Source organism: Ostrea edulis, chromosome 7 (genome assembly GCF_947568905.1).
Source record: "Ostrea edulis chromosome 7, xbOstEdul1.1, whole genome shotgun sequence".
Classification (NCBI taxonomy): Eukaryota; Metazoa; Mollusca; class Bivalvia; order Ostreida; family Ostreidae; genus Ostrea; species Ostrea edulis.
In genome coordinates this window covers 1,622,491-1,642,283 of record NC_079170.1, presented here as the reverse complement: position 1 = coordinate 1,642,283, position 19,793 = coordinate 1,622,491, and the positions used below count along the sequence as shown (strand labels likewise).

Sequence of the window (19,793 nt, the reverse complement as noted above, 5' to 3'; positions counted from 1 at the left end):
ATCACTACATCGTCAAGCCGTATCCAGTACAGTTTATAACGATTAAAACACTGCCAGAGCGGGAGTAGCCGTGAACTAGCGCAAACCACTACATCAGCGAAACCATTACAGATTACTTATTCACAATTACAATTCAGTGGCAGATTTAAGCACCCCCCCCCCCCCATTTTTTTTTTTTCAAATTTAAGGTAAATCGTGGTGTCCTGCTCAGAAAAATGTACTAAACGACAAAAGAAGCAATAATTTCTAACACTCCCGGAGAAATAGATGACAAAATCTTTTGATTTCTTGCATTATTCTATTGGGAGAACTTAAGTTTTTCCAAAAACATTTAAAATTTGCGTCATTTTATTAATTTCACCTTATTAAAAATGACAGAAAACAGTAATAGTACAAATGACTGAATAGAAGACATATTTCAAGTCCTATAAAATCCAGGAGCTTTCGGGGGCTTCGCCCCCTGGACCCTCAAGGCGGCCCCCAGACCCCCTGCCTCATAAAGTGGCGCCTCCCGTAACCACAATTCCTGGATCCGCCCTTGCAATTTGGGAGGGGGTGTCTTCTTTTTTAATTAAAAATTATCAGCTCATGCTAAACCCCTTGAATTTGATTAAATCCTTTAATTAAAATCCCCCCTTAAATCTGATGACAAGTACTTGTCGATTTGATACGTGATTTTGGGCTTTTTCCCTCGTCAACCGTGCCGAAATGAAATGGGGCTGATTTGACTTGTCGCCGACCCAGATTTTAGATCGTCATAACGTTTGTCGATTTGCGTTCGAACTCGGAGTCGGATTTTAAGAAAGTTTATATTTCTGTGTGGATGATAAAACATACTGAAAGTTGAGTGAACGTAAGGACCTATATCTATATGCCATAATATTTAACACTATATTTTTCATGAGATTACTAAATTTAAAATTAACGGTAAGATTAAGAAACACGAATCATTTCTTTGGAGGAAATTCGAAACAGTTTCCTTCACCGGTGTAAATACAAGTTAACAACTACATTTCATGTCATTATTTCAAATTTATTTCTAAGATTAACGAAATTTTCCAACTTAAAAGCATGCATCGTACAGTAACTGATGCAAATGAATCAAATTGAGATGAAAGAGAAATTACAATGCCATAATACCAGACTGTTAATAATTAATATTAGTATTTCTACATTTTGCAGATCACAATGTCTTAATTGTTGCCCCACAGCAGATAAATAAAGGTGGTGCATCACCATTTGTTATCCAGTAACTAAACAGGTGAATAGGGGCACACATTGTAGGGCGGGGAGTCCAGGAGGCCGCGGACAAGGCCAAGCAATACAGCACAATGTTACCAGAGCGACAAGCCAAGGTAGAACAGCTGATCCGAATCATGGACCACGAGGGACCGGGCGGGCCGTACGAACAGGAGTACTGTATCTGCCGATCTAAAGACTGCAGTCGATTCATGATGTATGTCAGCCAGTGATGATTTATTTGGCATTTGACATTCAGTTAAGGAATAACTTCAGTTTCATTTTTGAAAAATACATGACTGCAATGCTTCACGTCAGCTTACTTCATGGAGAGCTTTATGAAAAGTATGCTGCTGTAATGCATATATTGCAATTCATGCCCTCATGTATTTTTTAAAAAAAGTGAAATTTATTTTTTTATGGTTACTTTTTACTTTCTTTTCTATCAGAATTCCAAGTGGTAAAAATAGTCTTACCATATTTATCAAGGTTCACACGCACATTGACATGATTGTTCACATAAGATATAAAGGTAAAATGATTGCAAATGTAAATATAATCTGATGCAATCGTCAATTTCCTTTATTAAAAGAGTCATTAATACATGGTTTTTCTCTGTGTGAATATTGCATGTAAAGGTATGATTTGTGTGGAGGATGTCGTCTATAGCTCCATGTTGACTAGTGCACTTTTATCTGTCTGTGACGTTAACCTTGGTCATAACTTTCAAACTAAAATATTCAATATGACTGTTATATTGACTGACTGTTATATTGACTGGCTATGTATTGACTGACTGTTTACTGATTGTGTATTGACCGATTGTTTATTAACTGATTGTTGGTGTTTGTTCATTAAAGTCTTTATATTCTCCCTCGACTCAGTGGCTGTGACAACTGCGAGGAGTGGTACCATGGGGACTGTATCGGCGTCACCCAGAAAGACGCAGAGCTCATCAAACATTTCTACTGTACGTCTTGTCGAGGTGAGGCAAAAAGTTCTCTGTACTCCATTTCTGTATTGTCTAATCTCAATGCAGTTGTGTGTATTTTGATTGTAAAAACTGGGGGAAAGGACTGGGGTTTGCATTATATTTTAATGAATGCTTTTCTCAGAAATCAGTAATTTTGGTAATGACCAGTTCACATGCAGACCACCTAAATCTGTTAAAATTGTTGGGTTTATTACAAGGTTTCAGATAGAAGACAAATGTTGACCTTAGGTCAAAGTTCTTCTAGATGTGTTGAACAGTTATCTATAGCATTTTGAAGTAACTTATTTTTGTTGCTGTTGTAGAACAAGATGCCAGTCTAGAAATTAAATACAAACACAAGAAAAGTTCTAAAGAGAAGCATTCATCCCATAAACATTCATCTGAAAGAGAGTTCCGAAGCAGAGAGGTAATTCTTCTTCAGATGTACAGAGGCTTGTTTATGTCGGAACAAATCTCAAATGGAATTTTATTACAAATGCACTAATCATGTGGGTTTTTTTTTATGCAGTTAAGTAACAGTAAATTCAGTTTCATGTACATGTATGAGTGTTGTGCAACATTTTATATTTTATTGACAAGAAATCTGAAATTTAGTGACGTGAAATTTTTTTTTTGTTTTTGTGTGTATATCAGGATTCTAGCAGCAAGAAGAAATCGTCCAGGCGTTGTGGTGAATGCACGGCTTGTCACAGAACTGAGGACTGTGCTCGGTGTGACTATTGTAAAGTTAGTGTCCGTCCATTTTCCATTTGTAAATTGCAAGTTTTTATCCCTTTCAAAAAGTGGTCCAATTTTTGTTTTTATATATTGATCTACTATTTCACAAACATGGATTGCTCAGTTTGACGCCAAAAAAATTTGAAATTGGTTTTATCAGATGGAGCTTGATGCAACAAATGATACTTACACACATAATGTGTACATGTAATTAAATAAGTTTATTTAATGTGTTTCAGTTGTGAAAAAAAGAACATGTACTAGAAACAGTATTTTATCAAAGCAAACTTAATGAAGATATGAATATGTAATTGTCTTGTGTCGTTGATTTTTTTATTTTTGATAAATGATTGGTCTTTAAATTTTTGAAGGACATGAAGAAGTTCGGAGGACCAAACAAGATCAGGCAGAAATGCAGACTGCGGCAGTGTCTCAACTTTGTATGTGTGTCATCCCCTACCCCCACCCCCCCCCCCCCCCCCCCACCCCCCAATAAATAAAAAAATGGAAATGATTTTGATTTATTTAAATACAAGACACTTTATTGTTTATAACAGAATCTGATCATTTATTTTGAGAAAACTAAGATTATTTTAAACTTTGGTGCGTTTCTACCCATACATTAACACCTTTTCCAAAATTTTAATAAGGCCAAAAATATAAATTCTTGTGTTTCTGCTAACGTCCAAGTCCAAATTATGATATGTCAGTAGAAATGAATTATAATTATGGTATGTCAGTAGAAATGAATTATAATTATGGTATGTCAGTAGAAATGAATTATAATTACTCATTTCTCAGTATGGTTCCATGTAAATTACCTACTACTGTACATAGTATTACAAGTTTGAGCAAGATCTAAAAATAAATTTCAGGGTATGAGGTACAATTTGGGTCGGTCAGAGTGGCAGAAACCCAGCTATTTTCATTTTGGGCCTTAACTCTTAACTTTATGTATCTGATTATAGTAAGATGATTAACCTTCACCTTCAGGTATCAGTCTGTAATTTTTTTCTGCTAAAAGGATGCATGTTGTAATTTATTTTTAAGGGTTTAAATATGACGAGCAAAAGAACCAACCTGGATAAACAAGAATGTACACTGACCACAGAAACCGAGTCCATCAGAACGGAGTATTTCAGGTAAGGTGAAGGTAACTGTTGTACAGAAGTGAAGTACTCGTGTCCTGGATCACCACCCTGTGGTTTTCTGATTCCGTATCAGTATCCTCTGAAACCTATAATGTCGCAATGACGTCACAAGTCATCACCGCAACTTTATTTGTGGAAAATATTGACCGCGTCACAAACAAAACTGCGTGCACAAAATATAATTTCACTGTTAGTCTGTGATTTTGATAATTTGGATTACATTTATTATTCTTATAAATGTGAATTTAAAATGCATAAGGGGGTATATAATAAATTTATCATTACTACAGTAACTTGATCCGAAGAGTTGGATCATGTCTCGTTGACAGGTGCGGATCATCAGATCAAACTCGACGCTTTGCATCTCGTGTGATCTGATGATCCGCACCTGTCAACTCGACGTGATCCGACTCTTCGGATAAGTTAAGGTAGTAATAATATATATGTACACAAGAAACAAGTCTTTCTGTAGGTGTAGACTTTTCAGAATGTCACTTGTTCTCATAGTGTAAAGTTTTTAATAACTGAAACTCTCAATGTAGCTTCATTAAATATTTGATCAAATTTCATAGAGATTTCAAAAGATTCGTATTTATTCTGTCTTGTTTATGTTGTAGAATCATAGATTGGTCAGTAGAAATTCAAGATTTTATTCTCCATAAGTTTTATTTTTTTGTTTTTTCATTTTTTTTTTCTCTTGCTTATGATTTAAAATTTTTGTTTGCTAGTTTTATTTATTTCTATGTCAGTGCAGCATGTACCATTTTATTAGATAAAGTGTCATATCACATGTACTAAATACCGTACGTGTATTCACACAATTGTTTTTGGAAGAACATTCATTATGACAGTAATTAGAATGCTATATTCCACATAGATTTCACTAAATGACCTTGCCTTGTCAGGTCAGACTGATCAGCAACATTTTTTTTTTTCACAAATATTAAGTTTGTTTATCACTGATTATTCATGTTATATGTGCATTCTATCTATATAAATATTCATGAGAACCTTATTTTTGCACCAAGACCCCTTGTAAGTACATTTTTTTTGTATACCAAAATAAGGTCTCGAGTAGGAAGTGATTTACAAAATGTAACATCATATATGATTTGAAATGTGTACACAAAATATATCATTGCCATGAAAATAGGGGCAGTTTTAGGAGTGTTTCAAAATCATGATATTGAACTGAATTTCAAGAGAAATATGAAGAGGTAACTTTGGGCCAAATGCAAGAATAATATGGAATTCATAGGAATAATTTATCATTGATATATGTTTTAGCAGTAAATAAATTCTTTACAAACATTTCCAAAAATAATATCTATAGCATACAAATTACAAATTTTGAGTGTTCACTGTTAATTCTCAATTTTGTAAAGACAAGGTGATGCAAAACTTGTTTTTCTCTAATTGATTCTCTCTCTCTCTCTCTCTCTCTCTCTCTCTCTCTCTCTCTCTCTCTCTCTCTCTCTCTCTCATATATGTGTGTATCAAAAAATGATATACATTGAAAAATTTTAGCCTTGGCCTTAACTTTTGAGTGATCTGTTATGGGCTTTCACATATGAATGAACCTTTCTTTTGGTATCAAAATCTGTGACCTCATGAGGTTGACCTTGGGATTTTATCTACTTTAAAAATTCTGATGCTAAGATTTCAAGATTTTCATGAAATTTTAAAAAGTCTTAGAAAAGGCTAGTAACATTTATAGTATAAACACACATGTATCTTAAAATTACAACCAATTTTCTAAAAATAACATAAAACAATTGTACATACACCGTTAATGAATTTTAGTTAAATTTGATATAAAGTCATTTTACGGGGCCAAATTAGATCCAAACCATATGCATGTACACAAATCTTCTAAGTTTTTGGTTTGCAAGTACATATATTGTATTTTGTTTTATTTTTATGATTTATACAGTGTAAGTTAGAGCTTTATTTATGCACAGGAAAAGGTTTTAACATTTTGAAAATGGGTAAAAGGGAAAGCATGTACAAGGAATGACACTATGTACACCTATCTTAGACAGGTCGTGTTATGATCTGATGTAATGACACTTAGACAGTTCGTATTATGGTCTGATGTAATGACACTTAGACAGTTTGTATTATGGTCTGATGTAATGACACTTAGACAGGTGGTATTATGGTCTGATGTAATGACACTTAGACAGTCCGTGTTATGGTATGATGTAATGACACTTAGACAGGTCGTATTATGGTCTGATGTAATGACACTTAGACAGTTCATGTTATGGTCTGATGTAATGACACTTAGACAGTTCGTATTATGGTCTGATGTAATGACACTTAGACAGTTTGTATTATGGTCTGATGTAATGACACTTAGACAGTTTGTATTATGGTCTGATGTAATGACACTTAGACAGTTCGTGTTATGATCTGATGTAATGACACTTAGACAGGTGGTATTATGGTCTGATGTAATGACACTTAGACAGTTCGTATTATGGTCTGATGTAATGACACTTAGACAGGTGGTATTATGGTCTGATGTAATGACACTTAGACAGGTCATATTATGGTCTGATGTAATGACACTTAGACAGTTTGTATTATGGTCTGATGTAATGACACTTAGACAGGTCGTGTTATGATCTGATGTAATGACACTTAGACAGTTCGTATTATGGTCTGATGTAATGACACTTAGACAGTTCGTATTATGGTCTGATGTAATGACACTATGTACACCTATATTAGACAGTTCGTATTATGGTCTGATGTAATGACACTTAGACAGTTTGTATTATGGTCTGATGTAATGACACTTAGACAGTTCGTATTATGGTCTGATGTAATGACACTTAGACAGTTTGTATTATGGTCTGATGTAATGACACTATGTACACCTATCTTAGACACGTCGTATTATGGTATGATGTAATGACACTTAGACAGGTCGTATTATGGTCTGATGTAATGACACTTAGACAGTTCGTGTTATGGTCTGATGTAATGACACTTAGACAGGTCGTATTATGGTCTGATGTAATGTGTATGTCAACAGTTCATGGGTAGTAGGCTAGGATCATCAAACTTTTTACACATGTTCCCAATAATTAGAGGGAAAAGTTTCAAGGTCAAACTCACATGGGTGATTTTTAGGCTCAAAGCGAAATAGAGACTGTACTAATAATATATGTTTAAGCAAACTTGACACACATATTAGACCATTATAAAAGGATTGTACTGTGGTATAGTGCTACATTTTTACCTGAGCTGAAGGCTCAAGTGAGCTTTTCTGATCAAAATTTGTCTGTAGTCCTTTCAACATTTTCATGCTCTTCTCCAGGAACACTGGGTCAATTTCAACCAAACTTGGCACAAAGCATCCTTTGGTGAAGGGCTTCCAAGTTTATTCAAATAAAGGCCATGCCCCATTCAAAGGGGATATAATCTCAAAAATGAAAAAATAGGGTGTGGTCATTTAAAAATCTTCTTCTCAAGAACCACTGAGCCAGAAAAGCTGAGATTGACATGAATGCTTCCTGATATAGTGCAGATTCAAGTTTGTTCAAATCATGGGCCCCGGGGGTTGGATGAGGCCACAATAGGGGATCAAAGTTTTACATGCAAATATATAGGAAAAATCATCTTCTCAAGAACCACTGGGCCAGGAAATTAGAAATTTACATGAAAGCATCCTGACATAGTGCAGATTCAAGTTTTTAAAATCATGGTCCCCGGGGGTTAGGATGGGGCCACAATAGGGGATCAAAGATTTACGTACAAATATATAGGAAAAATCATTAAAATTCTTCTTTTGAAGAATCACTGGGTCAGAAAAGTTTACATTTACATGCAAGCTTCCTGACATAGTGCAGATTCAAGTTTGTAAAAATCATGGCCCCCTGGGATAGGTTGAAGTCACAATACGGATCAAAGTTTTACATACAAATATATAGGGAAAATCTTTAGATATGGGTCAAGGTGACTCAGGTGAGTTATGTGGTCCATGGGCCTCTTATTGTTTTTCTCTCTCTGTTCATCCATCAACTCCTTGTGGGAAGGATACGAAAGAGTACATATAAATAAGGCAAGGATAATTAAATCTGGTACACATGTACCCCAAGGTAAGAGGAAGACATTGGTCACTTCTCAAGGTCAGAGTCACACTGCCATGGTTGATCAGTGTTTGTATGAAATGCTTTTTTATCAAACTTTGTTTTATGCATAATCTGCCCTGTCAGAGCCATTTCTTAATCTTTATGGGGAAGTTAATCCTTTCTTTGGTTACTACAGCATTATTGAATATATTGGGTGGGTGTGTTTTACAGCATATGGAATATATTGGGTGGGCGTGTTTTACAGCATATGGAATATATTGGGTGGGTGTGTTTAACAGCATTATGGAATATATTGGGTGGGCGTGTTTAACAGCATTATTGAATATATTGGGTGGGTGTGTTTAACAGCATTATTGAATATATTGGGTGGGTGTGTTTAACAGCATTATTGAATATATTGGGTGGGCGTGTTTAACAGCATTATTGAATATATTGGGTGGGTGTGTTTAACAGCATTATTGAATATATTGGGTGGGTGTGTTTTGCAGCATTATTGAATATATTGGGTGGGCGTGTTTAACAGCATTATTGAATATATTGGATGGGCGTGTTTTGCAGTACAAGCATTTCTCTTGTTGTAATTGTCATGTTTCTGTAGAAGAAAATGTTCTTTGCTCAGATATGTGTATCTGGTTAATGTAATCTAAAATGGACATAGACTTCCTAGAATTGTTGATGTTTCTGAAAATTATTAAATGCATAGACAAATTGAATGGTGTAAATGGTTATTATGACTTCACACAGAGAGACATATCCTGTGTTACATGAGGTAGTTCTTTATTCTTTATTTATAATGACTTCACACAGAGAGATATATCCTGTGTTACATGAGGTAGTTCTTTATTTATTATGACTTCACACAGAGAGACATATCCTGTGTTACATGAGGTAGTTCTTTATTCTTTATTTATAATGACTTCACACAGAGAGACATATCCTGTGTTACATGAGGTAGTTCTTTATTCTTTATTTATTATGACTTCACACATAGAGACATATCCTGTGTTACATGAGGTAGTTCTTTATTCTTTATTTATAATGACTTCACACAGAGAGACATATTCTGTGTTACATGAGGTAGTTCTTTATTTATTATGACTTCACACAGAGAGACATATCCTGTGTTACATGAGGTAGTTCTTTATTTATTATGACTTCACACAGAGAGACATATCCTGTGTTACATGAGGTAGTTCTTTATTTATAATGACTTCACACAGAGAGACATATCCTGTGTTACATGAGGTAGTTCTTTATTCTTTATTTATAATGACTTCACACAGAGAGATATATCCTGTGTTACATGAGGTAGTTCTTTATTTATTATGACTTCACACAGAGAGACATATCCTGTGTTACATGAGGTAGTTCTTTATTTATAATGACTTCACACAGAGAGACATATACTGTGTTACATGAGGTAGTTCTTTATTTATAATGACTTCACACAGAGAGACATATCCTGTGTTACATGAGGTAGTTCTTTATTCTTTATTTATAATGACTTCACACAGAGAGACATATACTGTGTTACATGAGGTAGTTCTTTATTCTTTATTTATTATGACTTCACACAGAGAGATATATCCTGTGTTACATGAGGTAGTTCTTTATTTATTATGACTTTACACAGAGAGACATATTCTGTATTACATGAGGTAGTTCTTTATTCTTTATTTATAATGACTTTACACACAGAGACATATTCTGTGTTACATGAGGTAGTTCTTTATTTATTTATTATGACTTCACACAGAGAGACATATACTGTGTTACATGAGGTAGTTCTGAGAAGTGACCAATGTCTTCCTCTTACCTTGGGGTACATGTGTACCAGATTTAATTATCCTTGCCTTATTTATATGTACTCTTTCGTATCCTTCCCACAAGGAGTTGATGGATGAACAGAGAGAGAAAAACAATAAGAGGCCCATGGACCACATAACTCACCTGAGTCACCTTGACCCATATCTAAAGATTTTCCCTATATATTTGTATGTAAAACTTTGATCCGTATTGTGACTTCAACCTATCCCAGGGGGCCATGATTTTTACAAACTTGAATCTGCACTATGTCAGGAAGCTTGCATGTAAATGTAAACTTTTCTGACCCAGTGATTCTTCAAAAGAAGAATTTTAATGATTTTTCCTATATATTTGTACGTAAATCTTTGATCCCCTATTGTGGCCCCATCCTAACCCCCGGGGACCATGATTTTAAAAACTTGAATCTGCACAATGTCACAGAGAGACATATTCTGTGTTACATGAGGTAGTTCTTTATTCTTTATTTATAATGACTTCACACAGTGAGACATATCCTGTGTTACATGAGGTAGTTCTTTATTCTTTATTTATAATGACTTCACACAGAGAGACATATTCTGTGTTACATGAGGTAGTTCTTTATTCTTTATTTATAATGACTTCACACAGAGAGACATATACTGTGTTACATGAGGTAGTTCTTTATTCTTTATTTATAATGACTTCACACAGAGAGACATATCCTGTGTTACATGAGGTAGTTCTTTATTCTTTATTTATAATGACTTCACACAGAGAGACATATCCTGTGTTACATGAGGTAGTTCTTTATTCTTTATTTATAATGACTTCACACAGAGAGACATATCCTGTGTTACATGAGGTAGTTCTTTATTCTTTATTTATAATGACTTCACACAGAGAGACATATTCTGTATTACATGAGGTAGTTCTTTATTCTTTATTTATAATGACTTTACACACAGAGACATATCCTGTGTTACATGAGGTAGTTCTTTATTCTTTATTTATAATGACTTCACACAGAGAGACATATTCTGTGTTACATGAGGTAGTTCTTTATTCTTTATTTATAATGACTTCACACAGAGAGACATATCCTGTGTTACATGAGGTAGTTCTTTATTCTTTATTTATAATGACTTCACACAGAGAGACATATTCTGTATTACATGAGGTAGTTCTTTATTCTTTATTTATAATGACTTTACACACAGAGACATATCCTGTGTTACATGAGGTAGTTCTTTATTCTTTATTTATAATGACTTCACACAGAGAGACATATTCTGTGTTACATGAGGTAGTTCTTTATTCTTTATTTATAATGACTTCACACAGAGAGACATATCCTGTGTTACATGAGGTAGTTCTTTATTCTTTATTTATAATGACTTCACACAGAGAGACATATTCTGTATTACATGAGGTAGTTCTTTATTCTTTATTTATAATGACTTTACACACAGAGACATATCCTGTGTTACATGAGGTAGTTCTTTATTCTTTATTTATTATGACTTTACACAGAGAGACATATTCTGTGTTACATGAGGTAGTTCTTTATTTATTATGACTTCACACAGAGAGATATATTCTGTATTACATGAGGTAGTTCTTTATTTATTATGACTTTACACAGAGAGACATATTCTGTGTTACATGAGGTAGTTCTTTATTTATAATGACTTCACACAGAGAGACATATCCTGTGTTACATGAGGTAGTTCTTTATTCTTTATTTATTATGACTTCACACAGAGAGATATATTCTGTATTACATGAGGTAGTTCTTTATTTATTATGACTTTACACAGAGAGACATATTCTGTATTACATGAGGTAGTTCTTTATTTATAATGACTTTACACACAGAGACATATCCTGTGTTACATGAGGTAGTTCTTTATTCTTTATTTATAATGACTTCACACAGAGAGACATATTCTGTGTTACATGAGGTAGTTCTTTATTTATAATGACTTCACACAGAGAGACATATTCTGTGTTACATGAGGTAGTTCTTTATTTATAATGACTTCACACAGAGAGACATATCCTGTGTTACATGAGGTAGTTCTTTATTCTTTATTTATAATGACTTCACACAGAGAGACATATTCTGTGTTACATGAGGTAGTTCTTTATTTATAATGACTTCACACAGAGAGACATATTCTGTGTTACATGAGGTAGTTCTTTATTTATAATGACTTCACACAGAGAGACATATTCTGTATTACATGAGGTAGTTCTTTATTCTTTATTTATAATGACTTCACACAGAGAGACATATCCTGTGTTACATGAGGTAGTTCTTTATTTATTATGACTTCACACAGAGAGACATATCCTGTGTTACATGAGGTATTTCTTTATTTATAATGACTTCACACAGAGAGACATATACTGTGTTACATGAGGTAGTTCTTTATTTATTATGACTTTACACAGAGAGACATATCCTGTGTTACATGAGGTAGTTCTTTATTCTTTATTTATTATGACTTCACACAGAGAGACATATCCTGTGTTACATGAGGTAGTTCTTTATTTATAATGACTTCACACAGAGAGACATATCCTGTGTTACATGAGGTAGTTCTTTATTCTTTATTTATAATGACTTCACATAGAGAGACATATCCTGTGTTACATGAGGTAGTTCTTTATTCTTTATTTATTATGACTTCACACAGAGAGACATATCCTGTGTTACATGAGGTAGTTCTTTATTCTGTGCTGAATTTTCACTTCAGTGGAGTTCGTGATGAAGACGACGACTATATGGATGTTGATGATGATCCGGACTATGGCTCGGAAAACATCGAAAAATCTCCAAAGGTAGGAACTAGACATTTATATATACTTATAGGAATTGTGAGATTGATCTCTGTTCGTTATCTTCACCTTTCATCTGGCTGTCTGCTTCACGCCATATACAGGATTTATAAAATAAGGACATGTTCTTCATGTACCAGTGCAACTTTGTTATATAGTATGTTTATGTAGGCCTATGTGTTGCAGTATACCTCACAATACGATGCGTACCATATCACGAACGTACAATACACTTTTAATGACCAATAACTGAAGATTACCAATATTTCTGTTGTCTATTTTGTAATGGTACATGTAGTATATGTAGTATTATTTCCAAAATAAAATCACAAGACCTATGGTATTGATAGATAGTTCATGAAATGTACAAATAAACATAACTAGAATTATAAGGGTTGAATACTCTTTATTTGAACATGACTCACCCGGAATCATTCCAGATTAATGACAGATAAAACTTATAACTGTGTTACAATGTCATACTGATGATACGATACATGTCTCATGCTGACTGTGATCAATACATCAGACATATCATTACACCTCTATTGATATCATCATCATCATCATCATCGGCATTTTGATTAATGTGCAGAATAAGGTGCATCTTCCACAGCAGTGGGCTCCCTTCCAGGTAACTGGCTTGCTGCACGTATGGCAGACCTAACATTTGACTTCCAGGCATCTCTGTCCAATGGATTGACATCACGAAATCCCCACTCACGCTGGTCTTTTTCTAGCTGTGCTTTCCAGGTCATCTTTGGTCTCCCTGGTTGTCGTCCTCCCTCTTTTTTCATATTTTAAAAAGACATTGATTGCCCCACTGGATCTAGCAATGTGCCCAAACCAACGTAGCCTCTTCTCCCGCAGGATAGCGTCAAGGTCATCGATCCCAAATCGTGCCAGTAGCTCGCTTGATCTGACACTAGCCATGTCTTCTGGCTTTATCCTGCAAATCTTTCTGACCATGGCTCTGTCATTTCACTGTAGGCGAAGGAGGTCTGGTTTTGGCAAGGGCCACGTCTCATTTGCATACAGCATCGCGCTACGCACATATGTGCTGTACAACCTGCCACGGGTCTTATAGGAAAGATGACGGGAAGAGAGGACAGGCAGCAGTTCCCTGAATTTATTCCAGGCCGTCTTCACACGAGTGATCGTTGAGACACACATCCTCCAGCCGCAGACAGCATGTCACCTAAGTAGCAGAAGGAAGCTACTACCTCTAGCTTGTCTTTTCCAACTTGAACTTCCCTCTGTGACCTTCCATCTATTGGTCGAGCAGTTCCCAGGCATCTAGGGCAGCAGTAATTGGGATCCTCTTTCAAGTGCTTAAGGCCGCTGCACTTCTTATGCACCCAGTGCTTACATCCCTTGCAGTGTATACTGTTGCTGCCTACACCGGTACGGCATACGGCACATGGGAATTCGCCCGAGCTCTGAGGTAGATCCAAGCCTGTGCCACAGATCATGATCTTGGTTTTCTTGGCATTGACTCTGAGTCCCTTCCTCTCCATTGCCTCCTTCCAGGTCAATAGTCTACTGACACATTCTTCCAAGGAATTTGAAATGATGACAAGGTCATCGGCATAAAGGTCCTCCCAGGGCACTCCTGCTCGAAACTCACGTGACAGGGCCTCAAGGACAATGATAAAGAGCAGTGGGCTAAGCACAGATCCCTGATGTACACCGACCTTCACCTCAAACTCATCGCTGAGACCATCACCAACCCGTACACAACTCTGCGCATTCTCGTACATACTCTGCACCAGCTTCACAATCCATTCCTCGACACCAAGCACCTAAATTGTTAAATATCAAACTATATTAAATTGAAGGATGATTTTTTTAAAAACATTTTTTGCTTGTACCTTTGAACTATGGGGAATAAGTAGAGCACAGAAAACTGTATTGAGAATTTCTGATGATGTCCCCTTTTCTCTTTCTGTATTTCAGGGTAAGAGAGGGAGGAAAAAAAGTGTATCAGAGAGTGGATCAGCGAAAAAGAAATATAAAAAACGAGGACGCAAGCACTCGCCAGACAAAAAAACAAAGGTAAGAATCTGACAGCGAAAAAGAAATATAAAAAACGAGGACGCAAGTACTCGCCAGACAAAAAAACAAAGGTGAGAGTGTGACGGCTAACAGAAGTATTAAAAAAACGGGAAAGCAAACATTCTTCAGTCACTTGAACAGAGGTTCCAAGTACATTGCGTGTTTTCCAGTTTGTGTCCTCATCTAAAGATGTAAAACCAAGTTTAGGTAATACACATGTCATATACATGTATGTACCACCTTACTTTAGAAAATATTTTTACTTTGTGTTTGTAGAGAGCCAAAGAGAATGCATCTGAATTGAAGAGAAAGAGGTCCGAAATAGAGGATGTCCGTGAGATTGAGATAGACGAGCCTCGTCAATGTTTTGGGCCTGGGTGTATCGAGGCTGCAAGACCTAACTCCAAATACTGTTCAGATGACTGTGGCATTAAACTAGCCAAAAGGTGCGGCATTTCATACTAAGCGACAGGGAAAAACAAATAATGAACAAAGGTTTCTGTCAGGTGATGACAGGGATTTTGTTTTCTGTATTTTAGCTATTTATCTAGCTACATTTAGCTATGGTATGTGTATAGGTACAGTAAAACATAGTTATAGTGAAGCATCAGGGGCAGCTAATTTTGATTTATTCTAAGTGTGATTCATTATAGTGAGTTATTGTTCCATATTTTATTTACCATAAAGAATGAAAATCACTATATTATAAGTGCGAATTTATTCTATATAGGCATGTTTTACTGTATAACCATTTCTTAGAGGTTTAAAGTTGTACTTTAAGTCAGGAGAATCTTTTCAAGTCATTAGTGTTAGGTAACCTTGGCAATGATTGATGAAATGGGGTGCACTCGCTTCAGATCACATCTTCATCATGTAGCAGTAACTCGGTATAATTATCTGGGTACCATTCATTTTATGGGTGGAGAAATATTTATTTAAAGGCTCTTGTATCATACGAAAGTGACATGATTGTTTATTACATTGTTCACTGTAGTCGGATATACGAGCTCCTGCCTCCCAAGATCCAGCAATGGCAGAGCAGTCCCTGTGTCACGGAGGAGACCAACAAGAAGATGCTGGAGAAAATCCGACGTGAGCAGCTGGAGTGTCATCAGAGACTGGCCGAACTCGACGTCCGGCATCAGGAACTGGACGGGATTATAGACAGGGCGAGAAACGTCACCATCGCCCCAGAGCAGGATGTAAGTGTATAGAATATACAGGTGTAAACTACACGTAAACAACAGCACCATCATTATCAGTGTGTTTATTATCAGTGTGTTTGTCTGTATTACAGATGTAAGTGGCTGGCAGTGTATAGATTATACAGGTGTAAACTACACGTAAACAACAGCACCATCATTATCAGTGTGTTTATTATCAGTGTGTTTGTCTGTATTACAGATGTAAGTGGCTGGCAGTGTATAGAATATACAGGTGTAAACTACACGTAAACAACAGCACCATCATTATCAGTGTGTTTATTATCAGTGTGTTTGTCTGTATTACAGTATGACACTTGTGCCTTAGGCTAGGGAGTAAAGATAGCAAAAACTTTCTGTACAGTACTACATGTACTAGTACTAGTACATTGTATATGATAAGAGCAAAATATACTCTCCATTCATAACATCTTCCGCACAGTTTCCCCCAACTTGTCGCAAAGTAAACATAAAATGTCTGACTGAAATATTGACAGGAGAAGGACAATGAAGACGATTTGGAGCTGAGTTTGTACTGTGTCACGTGTGGGGCAGAATTAAATCAGAAGGGAGCCTTACGACACATGGAGAAGTGCTTCTCAAAGGTCAGTTTTTATGGGTTGGGGGGGGGGGGGGGGGGGGGGGTTGTATTTCATTTTTGGGGTTTTGTTTCATACCATTTTCATATATATTCAGATATTGTTTCACAACACACACACACACCCCCCCCCCCCCCCCCCCCCCCCTTATCACTTAACTTGATTTGTTCGACATCAATGTCACTAACTTGTGGTGCCATTGATACGGCACCAATACCATGTGTGATATTTCATTTCATCAGAAAGAACTCTGAAAATGTTGTAAAATGACAGTAGATGTGTATAAGGTAAGTGTTATAATTTCCATGAAAAATATATAGCTATGTGATGATTTCTTTGTATTTGTTTCTAGTCTGAGGCCCAGACTTCCTTTGGCTCTATCTACAAGACGAGGATCGAGGGGAACTCCATGTTCTGTGACTATTATAATGCTCAGCAGAAGGTGTACTGTAAGAGACTGAAAGTCCTGTGTCCGGAGCACACCAAGGAACCAAAGGTTGAGAGAAGTTCAAACAAGATACCTTACTATAGATCTCCTAAAATGCGGTGAAATGTTTAAAGATTGATCTCTCAGTGAAACCTCTCAAAGAATTGAATTTGAAATATGATCAAATACTCGCGACACAATCTAAATGAAGAGAAAAGCCATAATTTCCTGTTTTACCCCCATCTTTTAGAATCAAGAGTCGTTTTTCGATTCGGGGCTGATCTTGAATTAAACTTTTTCAGAACAGTGTTCTATTTTTCAACATTTCAGCCATTTTGGATCAATATGACACCCAGTCAAATTAAAGGATGTCCATTTAACTCTTCATAAATTTCAAGCATTCTGACTTTTAAGATGCAATGCTAACGAAGAACAATCCTCTTCATTCCCTCCTGAAAGCTTCTCATGTGTATTACATGTATATAAACAAAACCAAAATCTGGGAGTGATTAGCAAATACATGTGGATTAAATGAACATAAAAAAATTACGGTGAATTCTGTTTTTATAAGGTTGGACCGGAGGAGGTCTGTGGTTGCCCTATCGTTGTGGATGTTTTCATTGAAACGGGTGAAATCTGCAGAGCACCGAAGAAAAAGTGCAATAAACATTACTGCTGGGAGAAATTACGACGGGCAGAAATTGACATGGAGAGGGTCAGACAGGTAAAATAAATAGTTTTGTTATAAGGGAAAAATTACGACAGGCAGAAATTGACATGGAGAGGGTCAGACAGGTATTTAAGATGACTAATTTTGTTATGATATTTTAGAATGGGGAAACATTTAATGAAGGCTTTTCTTGCTAAGGTTCAGTACTAAAGTATTAGAGACATCATTATGAGACAATATTACCTTATATGACCAGGTGACGTTGTCCTTTGACTATCTTACTTATCTCAAGTGATGAAGGTCATCATTTTTTTTAAATAAGACATCCTTCATGTAAATTTTTTTTTATTGAAGTAGTATTTGAGATATCATGTTTAAATGATTTCTTACCATATGAACCAATGAGCTTTTAAAGCTGTCGACCTAAAATATTAAGGGTCCCCCTTACATCATGGAGACATTTCAAATTAGCCCTAAAACTATATACTGATTTTGTTTGACCTTTTGATTTACAAATTACTTAAATATGAATAACAGAAGACTATTCAATTTGATTTATATAATGTAAGTATACATGCATTCATCAAGATTCAAATGAATGTATACAAAATAGTCTTGTTGAAGACCCCCAGACTTCGAGATACAGATATTTGACTTCTATGGATTTCCTACCAACTGTCCACAGAAATATAGTCTACAGTCGTGCATTTTATAAATGAAGAATGATATTCTATTCCTACATGTATGTAAAATACATGTAAATTCAATGTTTACCTGCAGTTTTATACTGTAAACTCTCATTTCTATAAATACATGTAAATTCAATGTTTACCTGCAGTGTACTGTAACTCTCATTTCTATAAATACATGTAAATATGACGTTTATCGGTAGTTTTATAGACTCCCATCTCTATATTTCAGTGGTTAAAGCTGGATGACCTGTTCGAACAGGAGAGAAATATTCGTGTTTCCATGGCAAACCGAGTGGGAGTCCTGGGGCTGATGCTCCACCAAACAGTAGATCACGATCCAATGAATCCAATCCGCCCTCCAAACATGGAGTAGCACTCCAGTTGAATTCAGGAATGTGTTCTGTTCTTTGTCGACATGTAAATGGCACGGCTAATAACAGATCCCTGTATGATGCCAATGTCTCTTTTTACATGAATACGTATTTATATTATTAAAGTTATTGTTGCGTTTTATCTTCAAAAATAAAGGAAACCATAATCAATCCTTGGTGTATATTTTTTAAATGTAATTTTCAATATTTGTACATAAACTACATGTATACGTTCATTGTCTTATTCCATCATGTCCATTAAAATTCATTGAAATCTACTGGGGTGTTTTTTTTTTGACTGATTGTGAGAATAAAAGAATCCTTCATTAGTATGAGTGTGGGATGGGGATATTAGTATCAATACCTGTAGATGGGGAGAAGCTAGTGTACACTGATAAATGATCATTCCTGGACACCCAGAGAGCATTCACTGTCGATTTATCCTACACTATTAACAGTTTACTTTTGTCTTTGGTATCTTTATCGGTTGCAATGATACATTGTATCCATTTCCTCATGAATGTGAAGCAGTTGTAAACAATATCTGCATGTTGTTAAATATAGTAACAATGTATGTGTCTACATCCAACTGATGAACCACTTCATGTTAGAAATATGACTGCACAGTGATTAATTGTTTATACAGTGAAGGTGGGTTTTTTTTTCGACATATAAACATGTACCACAGGAGTCGGCAATTTTATCAATAAAGTAGAAATATATGAGAAATGGGCATAAATACTACCACTGAGTGTATATATTTCTACTTTATTATATACCCATCAATGTATCGTTCTCTGATACTGTGGATTTCACAGCGTGTGATCCGGTTTTCCGGATCACCACACTGGTTTTCTGATTCCGTATCAGTATCCTCTGAAACTGATGACGTCACAATGCATAAACGCAACGTTATTTGTGGAAAATGTTGACCCCGTCACAAA

General features: G+C 35.7%; 1 protein-coding gene across 1 annotated transcript; it reads left to right on the top strand.

Annotated features, from left to right (window-relative positions):
- Nucleotides 1-714: 714 nt before the first annotated feature.
- LOC130047626 (CXXC-type zinc finger protein 1-like) lies at nucleotides 715-19,127 on the top strand. The gene is made up of 15 exons (XM_056143001.1): nucleotides 715-853; nucleotides 1,183-1,456; nucleotides 2,124-2,224; nucleotides 2,536-2,639; nucleotides 2,867-2,959; nucleotides 3,322-3,390; nucleotides 4,001-4,092; nucleotides 12,752-12,836; nucleotides 14,790-14,888; nucleotides 15,165-15,334; nucleotides 15,883-16,090; nucleotides 16,588-16,695; nucleotides 17,042-17,185; nucleotides 17,688-17,840; nucleotides 18,708-19,127. The coding sequence occupies exons 2-15, from the start codon at nucleotides 1,332-1,334 to the stop codon at nucleotides 18,849-18,851; spliced, it is 1,695 nt and encodes a 564-aa protein (XP_055998976.1). The 5' UTR covers nucleotides 715-853; nucleotides 1,183-1,331; the 3' UTR covers nucleotides 18,852-19,127.
- The last annotated feature ends 666 nt before the right edge of the window (nucleotides 19,128-19,793 follow it).

Excerpts from the sequence above, each read along its gene's own strand:
- LOC130047626 (XM_056143001.1), top strand. The coding sequence starts at position 1,332 with ATGTTACCAGAGCGACAAGCCAAGGTAGAACAGCTGATCCGAATCATG. Across the intron at positions 2,225-2,535 it reads CTACTGTACGTCTTGTCGAG|AACAAGATGCCAGTCTAGAA; the intron begins GTGAGGCAAAAA and ends TTGCTGTTGTAG. Across the intron at positions 17,841-18,707 it reads ACATGGAGAGGGTCAGACAG|TGGTTAAAGCTGGATGACCT; the intron begins GTAAAATAAATA and ends TCTATATTTCAG.